The sequence below is a fragment of the Emydura macquarii genome, unplaced genomic scaffold, assembly GCF_026122565.2.
Source record: "Emydura macquarii macquarii isolate MOO-44397 ecotype Brisbane River unplaced genomic scaffold, CSIRO-AGI_Emac_v2 contig_729, whole genome shotgun sequence".
Classification (NCBI taxonomy): Eukaryota; Metazoa; Chordata; order Testudines; family Chelidae; genus Emydura; species Emydura macquarii.
The window spans coordinates 48032-75301 of NW_027130866.1; the positions used below are offsets into that span (position 1 = coordinate 48032).

General features: G+C 45.7%; 1 protein-coding gene across 1 annotated transcript in view; it reads right to left on the reverse strand.

Moving 5' to 3' along the window:
- Window positions 1-27270, reverse strand: part of LOC137149329 (probable cation-transporting ATPase 13A5) — a 54080-nt gene that overhangs the window by 19086 nt on the left and 7724 nt on the right. Inside the window, exons 2-16 of the mRNA XM_067542811.1 lie at window positions 23455-23628; window positions 22174-22320; window positions 21895-21965; window positions 21724-21804; window positions 21005-21074; window positions 19235-19369; window positions 16805-16877; window positions 16046-16177; window positions 15249-15419; window positions 14255-14412; window positions 13211-13399; window positions 11887-11948; window positions 8450-8600; window positions 6480-6566; window positions 4130-4286 (exon numbers count right to left, since the gene is read on the reverse strand). Coding sequence (XP_067398912.1) covers window positions 4130-4286; window positions 6480-6566; window positions 8450-8600; window positions 11887-11948; window positions 13211-13399; window positions 14255-14412; window positions 15249-15419; window positions 16046-16177; window positions 16805-16877; window positions 19235-19369; window positions 21005-21074; window positions 21724-21804; window positions 21895-21965; window positions 22174-22320; window positions 23455-23628 — 1858 coding nt within the window. The remainder of the gene's footprint in view (window positions 1-4129; window positions 4287-6479; window positions 6567-8449; window positions 8601-11886; window positions 11949-13210; window positions 13400-14254; window positions 14413-15248; window positions 15420-16045; window positions 16178-16804; window positions 16878-19234; window positions 19370-21004; window positions 21075-21723; window positions 21805-21894; window positions 21966-22173; window positions 22321-23454; window positions 23629-27270) is intronic.

Here is a 27270-nt window from a genome sequence, read left to right on the forward strand (position 1 = left end):
CCATCAGGAAGTCCTTCAGTTCAGAACAACCCGCTTGCCACACTTCCCTCTAATGCTCAGCATTTTGTGGCCAGTGATTCATGATCCATATGTCCTTTGGCATGAGTGGCAAGTTAGCTTTCATTCCGAGTTCTGCCAGCAAGTCTGCCTGATGATCTCCAGAATTGAGATGCACCCACTCCAGGCCCTGGCTGTCACCCAGGTGTGGCCATCACCAGAGCTGACTTCAGCACTATACACCAAGATCAGTGACTACGGTGATGTCTTGAAGAATGCTGACATCCTACCACCACACCGGGATTATGACTGTCCGATCAAGGTGCAACGAGTCCCAGGTGCTATTCAGACATATCTATACAATGTGTCAGAACCCCAGCTGGCTGCCCAGGTTCCTATCTCCAGGAGACTCTGGCCAAAGGTTTCATCCACCCATCTACCTTTCCCGCCAGGGCCCTGATTCTTTTTGTCAAAAAGAAAGATGGAACCCTGGCCCTATGTGTCGCGTATCAGGCCCCTCAAACAGGAAACCATCAGGAATCTGTACCCCCTTCTGTTCATTCCAGAACTACCGGATTGCATACAATCGACCCAGGTATTCACGAAGCTGGAACTGCGGGGAGCCTATATCCTGGTTCAGATCTGAGGATGAATTGGAAAACAGCTTTTTGAACCCAGTATGGCCTCTAGGGAAACCTGGTAATGCTGTTTGGCCTCGCAAATGCCTCTGCAATGTTCCAGCACTTCATAAGCAAGGTCTTCCATGACATGCTAAACCAGTACATCATACACCACCTAGACAATATCCTCATCTTTTCTGAGGATCTTGAGCAACAAACCTAGCACGTCTCCTCAGTCCTGGAATGGCTCTGTCAATGCAGCCTGTATCTAAAGTTGAAAAAGCGCAGTTTCAACCAGCGCTCCATGGAGTTCCTGGGCTCCATCCTGTTCCCCAAGGACCTCTACATGGATTCCCAGAAGGTGGAGGCAGTACAGATCTGGGCACCCCTCAAAACATCAACGCTTCCTGAGGTTCGCTAACTTTTATAAGTACTTCATCTCCAGGTTTTCAGGCCAAATCACCCCACTGACAACACTTCTCCCCAAAACACCACCTTCACCTGGTTGACTGGCTCAAGATGACCTTTACCAATGCCCCAATCCTGGCCCGCCTGACGCAGCGTAACCCTTTGTTGTTGTGACCAATGCCTTCAAAGTGGCAGTTGGGGCTATATTTTCCCAAAGACATGGTCCATAACAGCACCTCCTCCTTTGCACCTACTATTCACGGAAGCTCACTCCAGCCAAACAGAATTACAAAGTTCTAGATAAGTAGCATCTAGCTATCCAAGCAGCCTTGGAAGAGTGGCACCACTATCTGGAGGGTGCTCGGTGCCCAGTACAGGTCTACATGGATCATGAAAACTTACACTATTTCTGCTGAGCCTAGGTGCTGAACCGGAGGCAGCTGTGCTGTGGCTTGTTCTTCACAAGCTTCAATTTCATGATTACATTCTGGGGCCCAGAACAAAACCACTGATGCCTTGTCCCAAAACGGGGAATATCTCGCCAGTTCCCCACGCTGGGTCCCCACGCATTCTTAACCGCGGAACTTCCTGGACATCACGATTATCAAAGACCTCATGACACTGATCCGCTCAGCTACAGGAAAGGAGCCCCTCTGAAGGAACTTGAGGCAGCATGCCAGGGCAACATCTAGTCCAGGATGGCGTGCCTTAGGTCAAGAGCCACTTCTATGTTCCGTCAGGATCTCCTTAGAGGTACTGTGGTTCTGTTGTGACTTGCCATTAGCAGGCCATGTGGGTCACTTCATGACCCTCCATTTAGCCACCCACTCTTTCTGATGGCCCTGAATGTGCCCAATAATCCACTTGTATGTTGATTCCTCTGAGACATTCACTTGCACCAAGACACTGTGCTCAAAACGTCTCAGCACTCCAGTGATTTCTGAGGCCTCGCCAGACAAATTCAGGCCAGCAGAAGTTGCCATTAAAAGAGGCGGGGGGAGGTAATGTTAAGGCCCAGCACGTCTTGAACCTGCAGAGCTGCCAGGCATCCAACACTTCCAGAGTGCCACCTGTAACCAGCTCACACTCCACAACCCACTGTGGATACAGACCACAGGAAGTCCTACTTCAAAGGGTCTGACAGGCAGCAGCCTCATGGCTTCTGATTGGCTCCCCACCCTATATAAACCCACGGGGCATTCTGGGAAGTGTTCAGACAGCAATGTGGATCTTCTGTGCCACCATGACCTCTTCTGCCCTTGAACACCTGCCTGTGACCTCAAATTGATTTGGTTCTCGCCTCCTGGCCTGGACCGTGTCTTGGAGTCTCTGGTCCTTGGTATTGATCCTGGCCTGGAACTTGCCTGGGAACTTCTCCAGTGCTTTCAACCTCAGGTTCCACCCTGCTCTGACCCTTTCTACTCAGTTCTGCCATTTTAATTCTGTGTAACTTTTTGGGTGAATCACTTAATATCTCTATGCCTCAGTGGGAGCTTTCTCTGATGGCAAGCAGCTGGCTTTGTGAACGTTCAGGGGTGGACCCGGGGTATGACAGAGACATGAGAGGCCTCTATTGCTGTTATAATTTAAGCTGTGGGAAAAGGGCCAGGGACCAAGAGAGACAGAAAGGTGAATTAAATCTACTTTTGCCTCTCTTCCCTCTCTCTGTTGTGCTGAGTGTGAGTCGGACATAGCTAAGCCAGGAATCTACAGTTGTGTCTAATCATTCCATACAGAGATTTTAAAGACAAATGTAACATTAGAATGGTCTACCTATTTAACCTGGAAGAAAGCAGCATTTCATAGTTGTAGCTGTATTGTATGGTACCTAATTGTTTATTATCCTGTGAATCAACACCTAAACCAAAAGGGCTGGATAAGAGGAAAAGTTCAGAAATCTGAGAAACCAGAATGTGAATCAGTTTAAGCTGCTTTTCTTGTTTGGATTGACAGAACTGTTTGAAACACATTTCAAAGATGTATGTAATTTAGACTTTTGACGGCTTAGCTGCACTCTCCCATCCAGGGACATGCACAGAATTTAACTTTGACCCCTTTGGGGTGGCACGTTTTGTGACCCTGCCCGGGAGGAGCTCACGCTTTCTCACCCCCCACCCCCGGCAGGAGCAGCTCACTATTCCCCTAACACCTCCCCCCGCCCCATCCTCGAGAGAGTAGCTCACTGCCTCCAGCCCCAACAGCTCGCTCTTCTCTCCCTCCCCCTCCCGCCTTGGCCCTGGGAGGAGCAGATTAATACCCCCCCCCCCCAGGGCCAGAGGAGTTCTGTGCCCCCAATGATTATTGGGGATACCCATGGCCCTGATTGCTCCCCCTTCCGCATGCCCCTGATGTCGTCATTCCCCAAAATCTAGAGAGGCCCAGCAAAGCCATTTCCCCCTGGTTTCAGTTCAGTGCCATGCAGAAGCGTAAAGCCCATCTCAGTGTTTGTCAGAATCTTCATGAAACTTGGAGACCATTTCAGTGAATCTGATCTGAGCGTCAAATTGTTGTAAGCAAACCTGAGACCAGAACAGTGAGTGGTGTTTTCACCATAAAAGAGAACCTACATTTGCTAGCAGAATGAGAATAGAAACCCTGGTTCAAATTTCAAAAATAAAAAGAGAAAGCTGACCGTTTTCAACAGCAGTTATTGTAAGCAGTAATTTACAATTACGTATCTCCTCTCCCACTACTAAGATGTAAAGCTGCTGTGAGACAGGCCAGTATTACAATACTGAATTTAGATATCTGGAAACTACACTCATGCTCTTAGCTCTTTTGTTAATCAAAGACAGGCATGCCACTGCATGAGTTATTACCATGACTTCATATCTAAAGCAGGTATTGAGACATACTAACATCCCATTATGGGCCATATCCTCCACTATTTAAGTCAATGAAGCTACGATGATTTACACCAGCTGAGTATCTGACTGTGCATCGAATCAGCTCTTGGACCATGCAAATACAGCCTCAGTAACTGTGTCAGTGAGATTTACAAGTGCACAGTAATTCTCAAGGGAAATTCCACTTGGACTGAATAAAAATAAAGACCCCAAAGCCTTCCTTGCCATTTTGGGCCAAATAAATATACATGTCCATACCGGTTTCTGGTCTGCAAAAGTTGGTCACCATTTCTGGTGCTCCCTTCATATACAGATCATACTGGTCCTTCCCAATCTGCTGAGTAATGACAGACATCCTCTGCAGCCCGGAGGAAAATGGGAACTGATGTAGAATTGCTATCCCGTCCACTGGTGCCTGAGGAAAGGTCAGGAAGGTAGGCTGTTAATTAGATACTCGATTCATTTTGCAAACAGAAAATCTGCCCTTTGTCTGGCTAGCCTGGGACTAGTTTGCTATCGTGAGTTCTCTCTGGAGTTAATTTATTAGTCTGAGGGCATTTCACTTGCTATCTTTTCCCCATGGGATCCCAAAGACAGATTGCACAACTGGATCATCTCATCTATTTCCATACACTTTCCCCTAGGAAACAGTCCTGAATTCTCTATAGCTCATTCTTCAGTGCTCAGTCCAGGCTAGCTTTTAAATGTCTCTGAAGTCAGGGCTTCCTACCACCATTTCCAGTGACAAACTATTCCAGAGATTAGGGTTTTTTCCTGATATTCAGACCGTTTCCCATCCCCTCCTAGGCTTCGTTCTAGTCTTTCTGTCATACCATTCTGCATTTATTTCTGTGAAGCCCTTTGAGATCTAAGGGAGAAACACTCAGAATGAAGTAATAGTTGTACTATTCTGTCTTTTTTCAGTATGTTACAATGTATGTGTCTCTTCCTATAGACTGGTGACCAGACTGAACTAATGTAGCTGATTCAGTTCAGGTGATTTGTTAATATCCAGTTTGTCAGCTGTTCCCTGCACAAGTTTCACTTTGAATAGTCAAGCACATAGTTTCTCAACCTGTGGCACAGGTACACAAGACACAGGCAGGGGGTATCCAGGGAAAAAATGAGTGAAGGGGAGGCAGGCGGCAGCTGCTGACTTCTGGGGAAGCTGGGTGGCAGCAGCCCACTTCCCACCCAGTACCAGCTAGGAGGCGGGCAGCAGCTGCTAGCTTCTGGGGGAGGCGGGCAGCAACCCCCCGCTTCCTGCCAGGTCCCAGCTCTCAGATGGAAGCCCAATGGCAGCCTCCTGGGTCTCACGAGCTAGGATTGCACCTGGGTGGCAGCCACCTGTACCCTGGCTCTGAGCTGAGGGACAGCCTCCAGCGCCTCTGCCTGAAGATGGGCAGCAGCCGCCTGCTCACATCCCTGGGTCCCAGCTGGCCCAGAAGCTTCCTCTGCCCCAGCTCGGATTGGGTGGCAGTCACCCACCTCCCAGCTTTGCAGCCAGGTGGCAGCCCCCCTCCCTGGCTCAAAGCCCAGTGCCCAGAAAACTTGTCAGTTTCACTGCTCTAGCTGACAGCCCCAGACTTTACCAGTTACCCTCTTTTCCTGTCTCTCGCTCACCCCATCCTCTTCTCAAATCTATGGCAAAAAATTTGGCGCGGTGCTTTATATTCCCCAGCATTGGCATGCCGCTCAAAGCCTCCTAGCTTTGGCCAACATCACCTCTAGCCCAGGTACATACTTGAGTTGTGCAGCCCTGGTGTAAGGGTGGTGACCCTACCACACTAGATCTGACATCTGTCCTATCCCGGCCGTATCTACTCAGCCCTTCTTCCAACATCTGGCTCCCATTAGTCAGTACATATGAAATCCCGTGGAACATTGGGTGTTGGGCACTTATTACAGTTGTCAGAAGTTAGGGGGTACTTGCTACTGAAAAGGCTGATAAACACTGGTCTAGCAAAGCATGTTTGCTTGTCTGTAATTTTAGATTCCTCCTCTAGCAGGCATCTGTCTTCACCTCTTAGAATGTCTATTTTTCATCTCTTCCGATTGTTCCCAAGTGTGTGAAAGAGACATGCAGGAAAACTTTGCTGCTACCAGTAGAGCCAACATTTGTGCCTCAGCCATTCATTTCACACTCTGTTGGCTGTCTCTGCTCTCTCCTTCTGGTTGTTTATTTTGTTCTCTCTTACATTTTTAGTATTTTAAAAACACTGCTTTTCTTCCGTTCCTACCTTTAGATCTATTCTCTTCTTCCTACCCCCATCTCCCAGGATATTTCTCTCTCAGGGGAATGCAGCTTTGCTGATCATTCAGAGGAATTGGCTAAAACTGTTTCTCCCCTGCCTTTACATCCCCAGAGGGCCAGTTTAGGGTGCCTGTCTGACAGTCCCTCCAATTTAACACAGAGAGCTCTCTTATTCCTAGGTTCAGGTTTTCAAAGGGATGCCTTCATAAGATGCAAAAATAGCACAAAAGAATGGTTGAGGCAATTTACAGCTACCAGCCAATTCTCATCATTGCAGAGGTAAACGAATGTTATTGTGCTAGGAGTTAAATACACACAATATTTAACACACACTGTTAAAGACACTCAACTCACATCGCTGGCGTTGGATCCTGGCTTAATGATTATACTTGTGTCTGGTACTCCAGCCTCACTATGAGTTGTACTGGAATCTTCCATTTCCTTTTGGGGGGCGGAAAATACTTGTATCAATAATAAAATTAGGACACTGATCAGTAAACATTTCAATATTCAGCCTACCCTGTGGCCACAGACATACTTAGGGATGTGCAAAAGTCCCAGTCTTCTTGGGGGTTAAACTTCATGCTCAAATTTTCACCATTTCATTCTGGCTTCTTTGTGCTTCTGAAATTTGACTGTGTAACATTGGCTGGTCAAGGTTCAATTGGATTTTTTTTTCTTTTTGCCGTGAAAATGCAAAAAGCCAAAACCCGAGCAACCAGAAAACATGCCTCTCACTCGAAATGGCATGCTCACACAACTTCAAGCAGGAGCTGGATAGCTCTGCTGCCTTGAGCTGGTCCCATGGGTGATCAGACATGACATTCACGCTTTCCTATGTCTGCCACCAGTGTAAATACATCCCAGGTTTGACACAGTGTTGAAGCTAGACTCATGTAGACAATGGACCAGTTGGAGGTTATGTCCTGATCACTTGTTTAAAGCAGGTTAGGTCAGTCTCTGGAAAGAGTAGTGCTGGGCCCTTCCTGCTTCAGTCAGAGCGTTCGGCTGGACATACTGGGTGGCATCTGGGGAATCTGGGGAATCTGTGATTACATAAGATCACGTTTTTCAGCGGGTCATGCAGTGAACACCTGTTTTCTGTTAAGTCCCAGAGTGCAACAACCACTTCTCTGGAGTGTTAACCAACAATGTAATTCACACTTCTGTAAAGAGCCCAGGTGCGCCTGGAAGGCAGTGTTTAAAACAGGGCCTTTGGTGTGTCCTCATTCATAGTAGGTCAAAATTCTCCTCTCCGTCATGTACAGTAATTATCTCTGTCATATACTGCACTGCACTGCACAGCCACACATCAGCCATACAACCATTGCTTTGTGTGTGTGTGTGTGTGTGTGTGTGTGTGTGTGTGTGTGGAGGGGGGGAGGCAGAAAGGACCATGAAGCAAGAGTGATGGGGCTCTGTGGGATTGAGGGTTGTCACAGTTCTGAGGTAAGCGTACTTCTGACCCTTTCATGGCCAATTTGAGGGCACCCTACTTGGGTTTCAGGCCAGTAGCCACCACCTCTCTGGGCAGGAATCTGCATCCCTCTCCCTCCAGACCAGGGATTTAGGCTGCAATTTTCTCCTACATCTCACGGGTCACCTTAACCCGTCTGAGTTTTGTTCAGCACCTGCCATCCTTCTCTCTCGCAGCCACTATGACAAGGTTAACCAGTAACCGGCCAGCCTTCATACAGCAAAGTATCTATTTAGAACCAAAGCATTACAGAGAAGCAGAACCTGGAAACAACATACCGTTCATGTGAACGCCTTTCTTAGCAGGTGTCACCATCTTCCATGGGGAGACCCTGGTAGGTCTGACAGTCCTTCAAACCGTTTCTGTAGGGTCTCCCCCTCTTATCAGTTCTTGGAGCCAGTGAGAGTGACTTTCCCCCGCCCCCCTAGCAGACTGCCCACTTCATACAGCTCTTAGTTCTTTGTCTGCTGGGTCTCTTGGTTTTCAAACCAAATTGGGGAGACGAAAGAAATCTTTTAAACCCACTGACTGGTCAGGAGTGTGGCAGGCAGTCTAAGGGAAGGTAATTTATAGGACTCCAGTAGACTGATGCCGTGCAGTGGCAATGCCTCAGAACTCAGTACAAGTAGCCAGAGTTCGCTGGTCTTTGGCAGAGCTGCTCGTGGAATACTGTGAAATTGTTATGGCCGGGACCAGTGACTGGTTTAATATATTCCAGGCACTTGAATTTCACTAGCTATTACATATTGCTGCCAGCAGGCTGTGCGGTTGCTTGCCTGCTGATTAGGGGAATGCCTTCAAGGATTTGCATACTTTGTACATGCAGGTAGAATAATAGTCACGTTACCCAGCAAGTGCCCTCAAACATTTTCCTGTCCAGTGGATCTCCCTGGATCTTCTCATCCAGAACTATGAGTGAATGGCAGCTCGCCATGGCTCCACACAGCGGTCCCCAGGGCAAAGGGGTGCCAGAGGTGAAGCTGTGCACATTCTGAAAACTGATTTAAAACAGAGGGTTAGTGTCCAGGTTTGTTTGTTGTTTTTTCTACAAATCAAAGTGTTTAGATTCACAGGGACAGATTCCTCATCTCTGCATCTCGGCTCACTTCAGTGGAGCTATGCCCATTTTGCTGCTGCTCAGGATCTGGGCCCCAGTCCTAATCTGCTCAATGAGCCCAAGGGATCTTAAACATAATTAGCATGGAGCAATACATTTCAACTTCCTCCTGTGTATTACTGCAAAGATAACCTCGGAAGGGAGCAGGTATAAATATCCCAGTTAACACAGGAGCTTTGGAGCCCAGCTTGACAACAGACATCTTGGAAACTTAAGACACAAATAGCAAAGAATGATGACATGTCCTACAGGCTGCTACATCTCTGAACGAGACAAGGAAAGTGACATTATATCTTTTACTGGACCAATGAAAGATGGATATTATCTCACCTACCTTGTCTTGCTCATATCCTGGGACCTACAACGCTACAAACATCCCACTCAACAGGTTACTGTTCGAAGTGCAACAGGGTGTTGGGGAAGTGTCAAAATGACACGCTTGCCTTCACTGGGCCTGATTCTCCACTGCCTTGGTCTGTGTCCACAGATATGAAAGGCCACTGCTGGTGTAAGTGAATTATTCTGACTCGTTAACATTTTACATCCACTTAGCACAAGTTTAAATGATGACACAAGGTGCAAGGCAGAGAATTACCTCCAACCCCTTCAATTATACTAGTGGCTTTAACATCTGAGGACCTGATTCACCTCTCACACCTCTGTTAAAATCTGTTACTCCACTGATTTACACGGGGTAAGTCAGAGGAGACTTAGGCTCTGAACATTGCACTCTAATGAAACATTCCTTGACCACTTTCTCACCTCCTGCCTGACACAGAAACTGAGCATAAACCAGTTCGGGCTGAGTGAAGTCTTTGCAATTTCATCCTAGATTATTTCTCACTCACTGTAATCTTGATTCTTCTCTCTTTCCTATGGATCTAGGACACGCACCCATTACATAACCTACCAGTGTCTGGTTTCTTAGACTGTATCTGCTACGTGGCCTGTTGAACTAGCAGGAGACCCATTTTAGGTGAGCAGGGTAAAGAGAAGCTCTATTTTATTGATCCTCCTTTACTACTAAATCAGAAGTGGTGAAATGCAGCCCCTATGGAGTTCAACAATGCAGAATATGGCAAGTGAGCGCAAGAAGGAGCACTGCATTGTGGATCCTCGTCTCCATCCGCCACCAAAACCTATTCAATTTCAGGCAAATTAGGTCTAGTTCTTGGGGCCTTATTGTAATTTGGCTGATGAATTAGCTAATGCTTATGAAGCATTGTAAAGCTGTTAGAGCTGTCTAAGCACTCTTGCTGGCTCTTTTATCTTGTTTAAAGGTACAAAAAGACACTTCAGGTGCTGAGTGACATTCCTTTCCTGAACCTGCGTAGTAAGCCGGAGTCATTACTCCTCAGCTGTTTAAGGAGAAGTAGAGCAATGATGCAAATTCACTAATGAGATCAGTGCAGACAGCAATAGCCCATATTGGTTTGTCAGCAAGCCATCAGCATGGCTTCTTGCTGAGCAAAGTCTTGGCACCAGGCATGCCATTTAGGTAGGGCAGGAGGAGAGCATCGCACCATTCCCCGTGCTGTTCTATCAGCCTGTGGGGCCCAGGCTCAGCCCCACCAATGTTTGAGTCAAGTTGAAACCAAAATTTTGCTAAGGCGGGGCCCAGGTTATCTGCTCAGCTGCCCCAAAATGCATGCCATTGCAACCTGGAGCATAGTGTTGCAATGTCACTCAAATTTGGCCCAGCCTGCCTCTCTGCCATGCCAGACCTACCTGGGGTCTACACCTGGCAGACCCCCAAATATACGGGCTCTGCCCCTGGGCCGCCACTGAAAGTTGCCCACCCATTGAAATCTGAAATGATGCCCCTATCGGCACCTCATAGAATTTCCTAGTACATAAATGTCCATTTTATTTGCAGGTAACATCTTTTATTGGACCAACTTCTGTTGGTGAGAGACACCTGGTGGTCAGGACCTGAAGAAGAGCTCTGTGTAAGCTGGAAAACTTGTCTTTCTCACCAACAGAAGTTGGTCCAGTAAAAGATATTACCTCCCCCACCTTGGCTTTCTAATGTCCTGGGACCAACACGGCTACAATACTGCATACATGTTTATTTGCACGTATAGCTAATTTTGTTCCCTAGTCACATGACCGGACACTGAACTGCATAGTTAACGCAATGAAATAATCAGAGCATTACTCGGGGCTATTTTCCTTTTTGTGGTTTCTGAGTTTTCTGCCAAACAAAAAATTCTGTCTGGTGAGAACTGTACATGCAACCTCTATTGGTTAATGGACAGGAGCCAGGTAGAGACTGTATTATTGTCCTATATTTACCCTTACCAAATAAACCTTTGTAGGGTGGCACTTGTTAATTAATCTTGTCTCTTTAATGAGCATCATATAGTAATTTTCTCTCTGTCCGGTGGGAGACTATTAAGAAAGTAATTTTTCCTTCTCACCATGAATTCTCTCTCACTCATCATGATACAATTATCTCATCTGTGCTCAAGTACCTGTTACGTAGGCAACCACTGCTAAAGTCTGGGATGTTGATATAATGCATGTGCGGATCCACTGTGAAAGACGATGGGCAGCTAATCTGCCCTCAAATGTATTTGAGCTAAATGGAATATACCCAGTGCAATGAGGGTTTAAAACTACATTTTATAGCCATGTATGAACAATAAACAGCTGATCTGGGGCTATAATGAACAAGATTGCACTTCCACATCTCAGGCTCTAGAGGGTTTCGGAACTGGAATTGAAATGCAATTTGTTGCACAAGGGCGGAGTCCTAACTGTTAAGTCTGATGAGTGGGCTGGTAAGGTGTGTCAGCTGAGGATGACTGGATGTTTACAGTAGCCTAAGTAGTGATGTAATTTATCTTTAAAGTTTTGGGAGGACAGATGGACGGCTGGACAAGACAGAACAATGAGGGAGGTGGAAGAGGCAAAGAAACCTGCCCATCAGGCCATTGATTGAGCTGGGAAGAGAACCCAGTTCCCTTCACTCCCACTCCAGTGTCCTAGTCGCTACACCACATTGCCCCTCTCTGCACTATCCCTATGCATATGAGGAAGCTCATTCCTGGGTAAACTTCAGCTGAGCACTTGAACGCTTGGCTGTTTAGACAACATAGCTGAGATCTGCCTCTCATTAAACACAACCCTAAAATTCAAAATCCATTTGTGGACAAAATCCTTACCGGTTTCCTTCTGAAGGGATCACCCCCCATAGATCCAGACCGTCTTCTGTTAAGGTGCCAGTCTAGGTTCAAAGAAACATCAGATTATTTTATTAGAGATTCTGGGTCTGATTCTCTGACTAAGGCTAGTGTAAATCAAACTGTACTGAAGTCAGAGTTACGCCAGTGTAAAACTGGTGTAACTGAGAGGAGAACCAGGTATACAGACAATACATTTACAACAAACTACAATGGGCCAAATCTTCAGTTGTGAGAATCATCCTAGTGTCGCTGAAATGAATGGAGCTGAACTGATTCACTCCAGACAGGAAGTTGGCTCTGTATAGCTGAAAATGTGACAATTCAATTGTATGTTCTGGGCAGAGAGGGTCAAGACATACCAGAAATTTAGAAACAGGTGAGTGAGAGCATGAGCGTGAACATTTGGGATAAAAGGAAATTATGGACCAAATTCCCCGCTTGCCTACAATGGCGTAATTACACACAGTGCAGTGGGGTTGTGCTGGTTTGTACTTGCTGTAAATCTAGCCCATTGTTTTCAGGAGAGTTTCTGTGTCTGGAAGGACATTATTCACCAGGCTTTAAAATCCCATGGAATTAATGTAAAAAACCCCCGAAAAATCCAGAGATGAGTCTGGAGGCAGTACCTGGGGGGGCGGATGGGATGACCATGGTCTGGTCCCAGTCTGAAGACGGTGTCTGGGGGGGGGGACCATGTTTTGATCCAGTTACCGCCCTACAGAGAGTCCCTCCATGGATTGTTCCTGCCCGAGATGGAGTGATGTGAGTAAACTCCGTGAGGTTGGGGGACTCCAAAGCAGGACTCGGCAGTTGAACCCACCCTCTTCCTAGGAACATGCACAGGGCGAGATTCTTGAAGGCCACAGTGAGATTGAGAAACTGGGCTTTCGGGAGCGACTTTGTACTGCGGCTGGGAAAGGGTTTGGAGCAGCAGCCACTCCCTGACCTTTATTGTATGTGCTGGTTCCCAGGCAAGCACAGGTCCGCCAGGCCCTCTGCCAGTGCCAGCCACCCACCCAGCATTCCTCTGCACAACACCACAGAGCACCCCTCACTGGAGAGCAGGCTGTGTGATGGCTACCCCCACGGCCCCAGCTTCTGGAAGAGGAATTCTGCCTGGAAGGTTTTGTGCAGGGGCTAAGTCCAACCTACCCAGACGAGACAGCCTGAATTTGACTTCCGGCTATGAGTGAGCAAGAACCAAGAATATTTACTGCCTTCACAGAAAAAAATCCCAAACCTGCAAAAAGCATTAAAATCTATTTCAGCAATATTGCTTTAAAAGCTGCGATCAGCTTCTTACCTTGTCAAAGCAAACCAGGTTTATTTGCCCACATATGTTGATCCTCTGTGGGCTGATGCAGAAAATTTTCTTTTTCTTCAGTCTCCTTTGGGCATAAACGATCCCTGTTGTCAAAGCAGCTGGGATAGTAGGAGGGACAGAACCCGTGAAGAGGAGGAGGGCCATTGCCACTGTATCAGCTACTGGTTGCTGGAAGGGAACGAATACAACAAATCCATGATGGGGGGAATGAGAATGGGTTCATTGATAGTTAGCTGAAGGCATTGTATTGTCTGCTGCTTCAGAAAGGAGGAGAAGCTGTCTAGGTACTTGGTTCCAGTCACTACCACATCTGAGCCATTGCAGTAAACACCGTAGGCAATTAAGACCTAAACAGATTCATTGTTTGAACTGTATAGCTGTGTGACTCAATCTTTAGTGTTATTGCCTGTAAGAGCTCCTGGTCCTTAAGACCTAGACGACACTTCTAGCCTTTTTCTTAAAGGTTCTGGGGCAGACACACCCGCAGTAGCAATGGGGGAGCGCTCCATTGAGGAAGGCAGAGGTATTTTTACCTGCTGGATTATACAAGATTGAGTTAAAAACTACTGTCCCCTATCTACATTACCATTCCCACAGCTGTACCCATGGAAGTACGGTGGGTTAAACATTTAAGAAGATGGCAAAGTGTAATTAGTCTTGAATGTTTACATAGAGACATAGAGTTGTCAGCAGGACCCGAACTCAGACCCTTCAGCATCAAAATCAGCACGTGAGTTACTGTAAAGAAGCAATGCTAGCTGCTCAGTGGGTTTTTTTTAACCAGAGAAAAGAAATACACATTTATTATTTTTCCTTCCAACATAAATACACTCTTTTTCCAGAGCAAATTAGAAATACAGACACAATTTCCTACTCGTGAGAGAGAGACTACCTAGAAATGAGGGACACCGAAATGAGCTACAGGTGTTCCAAAACACAGTAGTATGGGGGGAAGGGAGAATGCAGTAGCAGGCACGCAGTCACTGGAGTCAGCCTCTAGCAAGACAGATGTGAAATACTTACCTTGTGCTTCATATACACACACACTGTGTAGATCAATCCGAGCACGCCAATTAATGTCAGGATGATGATGAATTTAAAGGCATCTCTGTAGAGTTTGAAATTCATCGGCCTGGGGTAGAGGATGGACCGCACCAGATCGCCTTTGGCTGTGTTGAACCCTACATTAAGACAATCCCCACAAATGGTAGACGCTATCTAATGGCATGACAGGGAGAACACAATTGCATTAGAAGACGCCTAGTATTGTAAAGACTTTCTGAAGGTGATACACAAATATCTGGGCAGCTCTTCTAGGGTGAAATTCACCAACCAAGGCTGTGCATGTCACAGCCCCTGTTTTACACCTTCACATGCGTGTGGTAGCGGATCCCTCGGCGCATTCTGTGCCCCGGGTAGCAGATTTCAGCCCTGATCTGAACGGGCTGGCAGGAATGAGAGAGATTTGGGGACAGATCATTGTACCTACGCTTATAGAAACCCCTATAATGGGAGCACAGAGGGGCAACAGGTGCTGTTCTGAAGCAAGGCTGGAATAGCAGCACACGGGACCTTGCCTGTCGGTTCAGGTGAAGTTCATAGAGTATGTCTACACTGCATATGGGAGCGAGCCACCCAGCCTGGGCCCACGGTCTTGTGCTAGCAGAGAGCATGCTAAAAACAGCCGTGGAGATGTTCTGTTCACATTGTGGCTCAGGCTCTGGTCTGGTCGAAGTTTTTGTGTGTAGCCAAGTCCCTGGAGGGACTATCTTTAGGGTGGGAAACTCTTCTCAGACCCTGGCCTGTCATCAAGGCAGCCCAGGAACACCGGTGGCACCTGCACATTATGAACTTGTCTGAGACCCGCCAACACATAATCATCAGATGGAAATAAATAACTTTTGGTCTCTGACATGGGCTGGATTTGACCCAGGGATGTAGAGAGAACAGCTGTACTATCCGTTCCCTGAACTATCCAGGCCTCATCACACTGAGCAGTGGAATAAAAAACAAATACCAGTTTGCAGCACAACAGCTCTCACTGGCCCTTTGCTTGTGGGCTTGGTCTGGATAATCTCTGTTCCACAGAAGAGGACGTGTCTTCGGTAATCCTCTGCGCTGTGTGTTTTCCAGGACGTGCTGTTCTCCGTATGGGGCAAAGGGGTTTTAGTTACCGGGATACTTTCACCTAAAGAGTGTGTTGTACAGTTCCAGTTAGGGGGTATTTAAATTCCATCATACTCTAGATATAAATTCACAAATGTCTGTTAGGTACCTAATTGCACATTTCCTATCAGCAAGCATTTTTTAAACGTGAAGATGGTGGCTGTAATTGTTAACATCAGGGCACTTCAGACACCTCTCTGATAGTTTTCAGTCTGAAGACTTGGCTCAATCTTTGCTCTCAGTTTTATAGTGATTATGTGTACATGTGTAACACTCCATTCTGCCGCTCTAGCCTGTATATCATTGTCTGCCTGCCCTTGCAGAGCTCATTCTCAGATCAGAACATTTCTTTACATTTTTCTTTCTGTGTTTTTATGTTTGTTGACTTTTCTGTTCCTGACAATACATTACGTAACTCTCTGGTTTCGTTCTTCATAAGAAATTGAGTTATGCTGAGCAATTTAAAAATAATCAGAAGCCCTTCCTCAAGAGACTGTAAATTATTCAAAACAGTCTTTCCTTATTTTGCAACAACTTATTCTGATAGAGGATAAACAACTTGTAATCAGAATTGATAGAAACATAGCTCCAGAGAGAGAGCAAAGACCTGCATGGAGACAAAAGACAAATCAAAATGCAAGGTTATACCTGTGAGCATGCCCTCATCTACAACACAGCCTCCATCAATTAGGATAGCATCACATGGCAAAGAGTGCTTCTTTTCATCTAAAATAAGGATGTCCCCTGGGACCAAATAATGAGACTCCAACTTTTTGCAACCTATAATAAAATATAAAAAGAAGAGAGAGTTCACTTATGCACAGATTATAATCCTCAGAAACATTTTAAGGCATGCACTACACAACCAAATTGTTTTCCTACATTGTTATGTTTTGGAGGAACTCCACTTGTGGATCTACAGTGGTACAAGTGAAGACACTTGTCTGCCTGCCTACCTCAAAGTGATGTTCTGAGGTTTAATTAGTTAACATCTGTAAATTGCTTTGGATAAGAGAACCTGTCTAAATTGCCTATGGCCTCCATTACCATGATATCTGAGCACCTCACAATCTCTAATGGACTCAACCTCACAACATCTCTGGGAGGTAAGGTACAATCCCCATCACACAGATAGGGAACCAAGATGCAGAGAGACTCACTGACATGACATGACAAAGGAAGCCGGTAGAAAAGCAGGGAACTGGTCTGGTCTGGTCTGCCATGGCCATGGCTAACATCCTAGTCACTGCACTATTAAATTACCCAATTAGTTCTCGATGCCAAAATACATCTGCAGGCAGATAAGTCTAAGAATGTAAGTATGTCTGTGTAATTCCAAATGCAAAGTTTGACTCCTTATTGAATTAGAAGGGGCAGGGAGAAAAAGGCCAACTTCTCATCACTCACCGTTGTCCTTTGTGCAGGCTGTAACCTGGATTCTGTTGTGTTCCTCAACAAGGTCGTGCAGCTTGACAGATTGCTGTTGAGTGGGAAGCAGATTGCTAAATGTTGAAATACCAGTTCTGGTTTCAAGTGAAATATTATATTTCAGTGATCAGGGCTAAGTTTCATAACAGCTAATTGAACTTAATTAGATTATAGGTGATAAGATTCATACCCCTTATGCTTTCATTACCAACAAGGAAATGTGTTCCAAGTGTTTTACCCAATTTTGGCAGCAGAACAAGCTATACAGTGTAATGTGGGCTTGATTCTCCAGTTATGCCAATTTCACACCATTGTAACTTAACTGATTCAGCAAAGTTACTCCTACTTTACATCACTAAGAAATAAATCAGGCTCTGTTTTCAACAATGAGATTTCCAATACATAAGTAGTGAATTTCCACATAGTGGGGCATTTTTTTCACACGTAGAAAGGGGCTCAACAGATCAACCAGGTGTAAATATCCAGTTATTACAGAGGTTACTGCTGCAAAAAACCAGAAACAGAACCTATCGTTTTGGTCATTTTAGCTGGGTGTGTCTACATGGCAGGTGGCTGGTTATAATCCATTTCAGGAATTTGAATCTCCAGAGTTATGAACTGATGAGGTGAACCATCACTGACTTGGGCTATGTACAATACTGTAGCAGGGATGTGTCATCTTAATTCAAAAGTTAGTTGCAAAATGTAGTCATGGGGTGGGCTTCTTAATCAGTGTTCTTCTTATGAAGATGTCAGGCCAGTTGGAAGAGGACCCCGTTGTTAAAAAACACTGTCACTTTTCAGGCTAAAAGCATGGACTTTAACCTTAGCAGGAGCATTGACTAGCCCATTGTCTGTGTTCTGGGTGCACTGGAATGCTGGATGAGCACACTAACTGAAATAGGTCTCCCAATGCAACACTGGTGCCACTTCAACTGTATACCTGCTTAGACCTGTGCCAGGTTTGCACTCTGCGTTTGAGCTAGTACAGTAACAAAATAGAAGTAGCTCAGTGCCGTAATCTACTCCAGCAAAGACAATATATCACCAGTCTCCTTGTGGTTTACTATCACCCACTCTAAAGATAGTACTAGGATTCAAATCTTGTAAGTCTATGAATTAATAATTCAGTGGTGGTCATATGTCAAAGATTTAGGGCCATTTTCACTGGTGCCTTAAACTAGGGTGTAAGTTACACATGGTTTACAAACCATGTTTAAGTGGAAGAGCAGTGTCCCTTGCACCATGGTGGCAGTCAGTCAGAAGTCAAACTTTATTTTCCTGAAAGCTGCCTTTCCTGCTACCTCCCTTCCACTGCCGCCTCAGCAATGCATTTACGTTACTCAGTTTGCAAACCATGGAATGCCAAATTGGTGCAAATTATACTAATGTGCCACTTATACCCTTTCCCCAACCAATACATGCCCCACCTGTAACTTCTGCCACCGCTTACATCACCAACAATTTTTCCCAAGAACTTCCATGAGAATGTCACTTTGCTTATACCAGGGATGATATGGTTCATTTTGTTTAGACTTAAAGGCTACATGTCCTCTCAGTTAATATCTTCACCTGAGGATCAACAAAATGCTCTCCTGAAACAAGACCTCCCTGCCCCAGGGTTTCCCCCAACACCTGGATTGCGTGTTTCTTGAGTTTTGAAAATAGGGTTATTTTTCCTTGTAGTTTTTCACAGGCAGAGTTCTCTGCCTGGCCAGGATGGGGTGTAGCTCCGAAATACCAGGAGACAGGCTATTCTCTGTATTTTTAGCTTGACTTGAAGGCAGGAAGTGCCAGAAATCTCAGGAGGGTTTGTTCTCACAAACAGTTTAGTCCTGAAAAGTGCTGAGGGCCCACAAATGTGTACAAGTGCCACATAGGATTGGATTAAAAAATTCTAACCCAGCTCTGCAGCCTAAATGAAGCAATTCAGGAACACCTTGGATAAGCATTTTAGCTTTGAGGTGCCTAGGCCTATCCCAAGTTTGAACATTTTTTGGCTTGTTCACCATCAGGCTTCATCTGAAAAACACAATATCCTTTTCCTCAGAGAATGACTGAGGTAAAGTGAAGTTATTGGAAGATGTGTCTAAAAGGCAGAGAAATATTAATTTATCTGAGAATTTAAGACGAATATCACATTTCTTTTTGACATGAAGGCCTATTATCTTATGGCTCTTGGAGACAACACTGGCTCTGAACCCCCTCGCACTTTAGGGAAATTCTAAGCTGGATCCAAAATTCATGCATGGCACATCTCTAATCTTCAGGGAATTGGTGAAATCTGCAGTAATACCAGCTAAGCAAAAGAACTGAGTGCAGAAGTTGCTTCTTATTCTGTGTCTGTGACAAATGAGATTATTACTGTTAGCTGAACGGGGAAACTGATGACATGAATAGCAGACTTACCTGTCTGAGATCATACACGGTTAAGCCAATAGCAATGACTGACAAGATTATGATAGCCACGGAATACTCAATGTAACCTTGGCTCAACCACAGAGTCAGAGTGAAGGTTTGGAACACATAAAAGGGGTTTAAAATCTGCAAACAGAAAGATATCACAAAGTCAGGAGTAATCCACAGGTTGTTGAGCTGTCACTCACATGTGGGACAAGATGAAAAGGTTCCACTCTAGATTTCATGGACTCTTTGCAATTGCAGTGATTGTCACAAGTCAACGCTCTCCTACGGTGGTTCAGGGAAGCCTTTCACCTCCATCTTGTTGATCTGAATCTAGCTCAGAACTGAATGTTGTCATCTGATGGCTATGCAGTGATTTATCCAGAATGAATTGGTGGTCTCAGGCTGTCACCACCACAAAAATGGCCATCACATGTGGCACTCATAAGTGGCCTTAGCAAAGAGGCAATGAATAAAACACTGAACTACTCAAAATGTCCTGAATCCTTTGGGATTTAATGCTTAATACTAAAATAATACTCTTGATTCTGATTTATTTGGAAAATAGAAAGAAAACTATTCCCTTATGGCAAAGTCCTATGGAACTCAACTGAGGATAACCAATAGAATTCAACAGAAATTATTCTAACAACCTACTGAATTTAGTAGAGAATGAGATGCTATGGAGAGGTTTTCGTTTACTATTAAATTCTACAGGACTTTCCCTTAGGATTTGTCCCTTAGACAGACCAACCTTTGGACTCCATTAAAAATGGGGAGGCTGCTTTTTTTCTCTACTTTTACAGCAGTTTTATAGCATTGTCACCATTGACTTCAGTATGTCATACTGGAATGGAGAATCAGGCCCACATTCCCTAGGCCAAATTATGTCTCTACTTTACACACATAGCTCCACTGAAGTCTGTATGTGGGGATAACTGAGGACATAATTTGGGCCAATAATCTTGGTTATTCCAGCATCGGAATTAACCAATGCAGGAAGTAAGTAAAAATCTTCAGATACTAGCCCTGTCTTCAATCAGGAAACGAAAAACTCCTGGAGTAGCCACAATGCCAATTGAAGACAATGGGATCTTTGCCTGCATATGGCTAGCACTGAGTAAATAATTTACTGACAAATCTAACCCTTGAATGAAAACTATGGGAACACATTTTTACAATGTTTACCCAGGTCTAATAAAGAATAAAGGGTCAGGAATATAGCAAAGATGTGTGCTCAGACAATACAATGGTATTCCCGGCAATATTCTCACAAGGACACCCCATCACTGACACTTCCTTCTGCATTTAAAGCAAAACACCCCTGGTTTCAGAGATCCACTCTGCCTAGAGGCACAGTCATCAAAACCATCAAACCTGAGACTGCACACTTTGATGCAAGTGCAAAGTTCAAATTACAGAGCCTGTTTAATGTGCTCTTCTGGAGAATTACAGCTCCTGCACTTTCTCAGTTTTAACTGACAAGGGGAATTAAAGGAGACAGCATGTCATTTTTTAAAATGCCATATAAAGGGTCAAATCCTCCTCTCTGTTATACCACTAAAACTCCATTGTAATGAATGGAATGGAATTGGCATAACTGAAGGGAGGATTGTGTCTTGTATCAAGTGTTTTTTCCACATTACTTTGTTTTAACAAGGATCTAGGCTATCAACTTACTGATTTCCAGGGTAGAAAAAAGAAATGTTATTCTCAAACCGTTTCTGATCTCTCTCTTCCAATGATAACAAGATTTAAAACAGAGGCGCAGCTTACCTCTTTAAAAAGCAACTTCCAAACAGGACGAATTTCAACAGCAATAGTGTTGGGCCCACACACTAGCCTCCTGTGTGAGATCAGGAATTGGTTAGTACCCAAGGAAGAGAGTTCCCTGGCATACACCCTCATGGAAAGTCCTTCTCCCTTTCTGGTCATACCTTTGATGTAACTAAGAACTCACACACACACAAAACGCCATGATAAAATAATAGTAAAACCATATCTAAAACCTAATATCAAGAACACGCATCGTTGAATGGAACAGAAATCTGTCAAGAAGCTATTGAATCTGAGGAGAATTACACTGAGACGAAAGTTCACTTTTTGCACTCAGGTAAGTTTTATAAAAGGCCAAAAAGAGTCTTTGATCCACCACTGACTCTTGCTGTGAGCCTTGCCTGGTAGACTAATGAGACATGGCTTCATCTCCCGCCCTTCATCTCCCTTGCATAGGGCCATTTGTAACCTCATTTAGTCAACGGCATTTCTCCAGATTTACATTACGGTGAGTGATACTCGTGACTATGCTCTTTAGAATGCAGGTTGCACTCATTTTGTCCACCCTCTCAAGGTCATCAGTGCCCTTCACATTACTGGAATACGGAAGTGGATGGCCATAAACTGATGTGAAAGGTGAGTAAGGAAGAAAAGAATTGGGCCCATCTGCCTATTTAAAACTGAAATACGGAATAGATGGGAAATGCTGTGGACTGTACCTGATATTCTGTTCTTCACTTGTCAGACCAGTTCCAAACTTGTGATGTATGTCATAACATGAGTTGCTGTCATCTAGCGAGCTAGTATAACAATGAGAAAGCTCAGGCAATGATGTTCTCAAAGGGGCTTTTGCTTCTGCAAAGAACTTTGTAACCAGTGGTAAAACTCACCCGACTTTCTGGAACTGTTTCACAGAGATGTCCCAAATATACCGGATTTTCTGCACCTGGATGCTTCTCACCTGCAAAACCAAATGGCACAAATGCCATTTAGAACAACCACATTCACCATATCACAGGGCCTGTTGTGTTCCTTGATCCATGAGTATAATTCAAGTTAAAGATGTAATGGGAGCTGCAGGAGCACCTTATGATAAGAGCTTCCATCCGCCTTATTTTGTGTAATCTGGCCAACACAACTTACTGTATCCATCCGTAAGGATGACTTACTTTTAATTCTGGCTTCATTATGGCTCTGTTTATGACAGAATCTTTGTCAGCAATTAAGAGACTATCGGATCCATCTCTAAATGATAGATTCAACGTGGACAAGTCGATCCAGGTCACCTTTTTTCTGGTATATTTTTTAGATTCATCCTAGAGAAATAAAGCAAAATTCAGTGTGTTTGGAAGGAATGACACATTCTTCGTGTAGGTCTCTGTGTAAAGTAATGGCAGAGACTGGCAGTACATAATTATGTCATTTTGGTTAGGAGACAAGAAGAGAGAACTTCATCCTGGACATCTGCTTTGCCAAATGAACACAGTCAGGCCAGCAGGCCCAAAACATCACTCGTTTTAATAATGCTTCCTGTCCTGGAAAACACCTCAGTTTCCCAAAATGAGGGCTGCAGTATTACTAAGGCCTGGCTATAATAGAAAATAAGAACCAGTGTAACTAAATCAGAACTAATGATACCAGTGCGAATGCCTAATATAGATGCACTTAAACCAGTTTAAACTGTGCTTTAATCAATACAGCTTAATGTGGTCAGTTACTAATCACTATTACAGCAACAGAGTAAGTTACTAATTCTTTTACGTGCATCTATATTAGGGATATGGTGCATGTATTGGGGATCAAATGCCTATTAGGTGTTTTCACTGGTATAATTAGATCAATTTTAGTTACACTAGTGGAAGTCTAAGATAGCTAAGGCCTAAGATACAGCTTTCTAAAATTGGGTTTCTCCCATGATATTAGCCCCATGCGTACACACAAGATGGGCTCAATCATATTTGTTAGGAGTGACCCCTCTATTGTGTCCTGTCTTCTGCATTCTTGTGTGTAGGTAGGGTAAGGAAATCTAGAAGAAGTCTGCATTCTGCAGTGTTGTGCAGCAATCCTATTGGAATGAGACCTAGTCTTAAGACTGGTGGTTAAGCAATGGGGATATGCAGGGTACACTAGGTATCTAATGTTCAGCATTAAAGTAGTGTAACCATAACCTCTGCACGATATTTTTAAACTGCTTTCTCTGAAAATGTGTGTATGGAAGTGATTTGGATTTAGTTGGCTCCGTAAACGCCTGACTTAACCCTTCCAGTCCACATCTGAACATGACTATTTACATTGGAAAATATTAGAAAATTGCTATTCACATTGAGGTAGTAGGACAAGCTGCTTAAGAGTGTGTGTGTGTGTGTGTGTGTGTGTGTGTGTGTGTGTATGCAAGTTTTATGTTTTTGTAAGATGTCCAGTTAAAATTACATGCTAATGTGTGCACCTACTGTTGTTCTAAGCAATATGACGTCTGCTTCTTGCAAATTACATGGGATGCAGTTTGCCCACACATCCCATGCTGGCTTCCAGTAGAACAGAAGGAGAAGAACCCCACAGGAGAAGATATATCCAGCAATGCACATAGCTTTCCGGCAGCCTTGAGTTTTGTAGCCAAATATTTCCTGTGGGACAAAAACAAGACATCATTTTGAAATGGTTTGACTGTGAGACTTGTTTTGAAGGGCAGAGCTGAAAAAATTTACTGAGAAGACTCTCTAGCTAATATACCTCCTCTAAGCAACCCCATCTTCATCTTGGGAGATGAAACTGTATGTCAGCTAGACATGTCATTAAAATTAAGGCAAAATATACACCAACCTCACCAAAACCAGGCAGGATCACCTACGTAATATGGAAGGAAAGGCCATTCTGGGGCCCATTCTGAACACTCTATCCATGTAGACGTGAACAATTATCCTATAGCTTTCACTGCTGTAATCCAGCTGCTCTGTCATAGTAATACTTCTACCTATGTAATTCATCTACAGTCCTAAAATTTTATAATCCAACCTGTCCTACAGCAAAGAATTGTATTTGTACAGGATCTCACTGTTGTTCAGGGAAGTCCACCCTGCAGGACAGGAAACCATCTTCAAGTTGAAAGACTTTTCATGCTCCAGAACAGTATATCCATACGTATCTCGTATGACATCAGTGTAGCATATGGGTGCCATATACATAATTAAGGATGCGATTTGTTTTCCTGCCTGACGTCCCATACTGTGGTTCTTAATCATATGCAGAGTCTTCAGCACCTTCTATGATCCTTCATCAGCTTTCCTGTTTGTCCTGCTTTGATAACCTGGAATGCTGTTGTAGTCAGAGTGACATTCTATTGGTAAAAAATTATTCTTCCAACACAGACTGCATTTACTAATCCATATTTCTCTTCCAATTCCATATTGGAGTCTCGTGTACATTAGTCTGCTTTATGTTTGGTCCATGCGGCTGACAGTAACCTATTATCTGTGCTATAGCTACTAACGCTTTTGTTATGGTCCTTCCCTTCCACTCGGGATGCTGGACAGGTGTCTGTGCAATAACTTCACAACTCAACACTTACAACTCCGTCCAAAGTGAACAAACCTGGAGTAAAATCCTGGCCTCACTGAAGTCAACAGGAGTTTTGCTGTCGGCTTTAGTTGGGCCAGGATTTCCCCCTCTTGAGTCTGCTTTCCACAGTAGCTTGGTGGTTTGTTACCAACGACTTCTGGGAAGACTTCTGCCCACTTGGGTTTCCACAGCCAACGCTTCACTGTTATTGACTCTGAACAGCCATTTCAAAGAGTGTGAGTACAAATGAGCCCCTTTTTGCGCAGTGCCGGAAAGCTCAGTCCAACCGCCCTCAGCACAGCTCTGTACGGCAGGCAAAGCAGTCCCGAGAGTGCACGCAGCAGCCTCTGTCTGCGTAGCTCCTCGAATGCCATTTTTCACTGACGTGACCAAGTGAAAAGCTACTTTTAGCTGCCTGCCTTCACCTATCTTCACCTTTATTGTTCTCTTTCCTCCTTTCCCTTCTCTGTTCTAACGTCTCTCCCGTCTCCTTTGTGTCTCTCCTTATTTCTTTTCCCACCTCCTGATTTCTTCACCCTCCCTCACTGAGGCTCGTTGGCTTCGTCCCCACCACACAAACCGCACAGGCACGTTATTCCGCTGCCCCATCCCACTGCCCCTTCCCCACAGGTTACCTCCCTCCCTGCATCCGTCTCTGCTGCCAACACGCCCGGTTCTCTGCCTTCCTACGACTCCGTCTGTCCACCACACGCGCCTTCCGGGCACTGCCGTCCTCTGCCTCAGCTCCCCAACGCCAGGGTTTGCCACCAGCCCCGTCTCCATCACCCCCTGCCAGCGCAGGGCCTGGCTCCCTCCCCCACCCGCGCTTGGTCCCCTCTTGTTGTCCTTGCAAGTCCGACCTCCTTCCCCCACCCAAATCCCACCCGGGGCCTGTCGGTGTCCATGGGTGCCATCCCCTCCCCTCCCTCACACTGCGCCCCTCCAGGGCTCTGTCCCTCCCCACAGAGACAGTCCCACCCCTTCCCTGCACCCACGCCAGGTGTTGGCTCTGCCACCCCCACACACGGTGTCCATCCGTGTCACACACTGCCCCCCCTGTGTTGCACACTGGCCCCCCCCACGTGTCACACACTGCCCCCCCCTGCGTGTCACACACAGCCCCCCGTGTCGCACATGCTCCACCCACGGCGTGCTCTCAGGGCCGGGGTGGGGGGGGTGGTGCTGTTGCTGCTGCAGCTGGCGCCCAAAAGGCAGGTGTAGGAGTGGGAGGCAGCCAGGGCTGCCCGTCCAGCCTGCGGCCTGCCCTGCTCCGCCACGCTGGGGGCCAGGCCGGGGGTCATCCGCGAGCCCCGGGACGGCCTGGGCGGCAGCTCTGTGGCCGGGGCACGTGGCCCCGTGTGGCGGGGAGGAGGAACTTCACCCCCAGGCCACGGTCTCTCCACCCCAGGGAGCGTCAGGCCTGAGGTGATTCGGAGCAGGTCCCAAATATTGGGGCCTGCGCCTGTCCAGGGGCCTGCATGGCTCTTGGTGCAGAGGGGCCACCCGGCCGGTTGCAAAGTACCCCCCATCGCCCTCCGCCCGGCCTGCCGCTTCTCCAGCTGCCCTCCCACTCCGCCCCTTCCTTCCTCCTACACCCAGGTGGAAGTTCCCTGGCGCTGTTAACACCTGTTGCCAGCCTTACAGCTCTACCGAAACCAACGCTGGCAAACGTCTCTGCTAAACAAAGGAAAGAGTGCTCTGCTTAATCTGCAGTCAGGCAGTCAACAGAGTCATCAGGCAGGCAGGGAAGACACAGAAAGTTCAAACAGGTGAAAAAACCGGCAGGGCTGGGGAAAGCTCTGCACGAAGTGCCAGGAAAGTTCTGCAGCCACCGCTCATCATCCCATAGCTGCATAACGATGTGATTCCACCGGCCAGTGCTGGTTTCCTAGGGCCAGAGATGGTGCTCCAGCGTGTTCAGCTGACTTTCATTGTGCAAACATAAAGAAACTGAAAGAACAGGAAAATAATTTAACCTGGGGCAAATGATGTGATAAAATAGGGAGAGGAGAAACAAATGCAGCTTGTCTGTGAAAGCACAAAAATCTTGCTCATCAAAGGTCTTCGAATGGCCCCCTTTTGTCTTACTGCCCTCCCCCGCTGTTGAGTGGAAGGGATACTACATTTTCCTCCCAGCCTCCTGGAACATTTTGGGGAGGGGAATTGGGAACAGGTCGATGCTTGCAAGCCGTTCTGCAAGGGCTGCAGAGGGAGTCTAGCCTTTGTTGAGGCATCTTGTTGAACTTCAGCATGTCTGACTGGTCCTTCATAATCTGCAGCATCTCATCTTGCGTCGCGTGCTCATGCTCCTGGGATGCTCTCCATGTCCATGTCCAGTTTTTCAGACAATGAAATCCTCCAGGCTCTTAGCTCCATCTCAGTTTCCCAGAGGCCTTCATTCTCTCGTTCAACATTCATCACAGGTTCTCTCTTTCCGTCTGTGAATCTGTGAAAACCTCTCCACCGTTGTGCAAGATGCACTGAAGGCCAAGGTTTCCACTGTAAGGCATGCAAAGCACAAGACAGCCGTTGTCAGTGCATACCCTGGGTCTAGTGCACGGTTTCTATTTAAAAAACACTCCCCTTATTATACACAACTGCAAACCAGAACATAATCAGAATCCCCAGCTACTGAGTGAACCGTTTCACTGTTCCAGCCATGGTGAGTTTGGCCCAGTGGCATGGACGACAGGACTTGTGCTGCAGCTTGT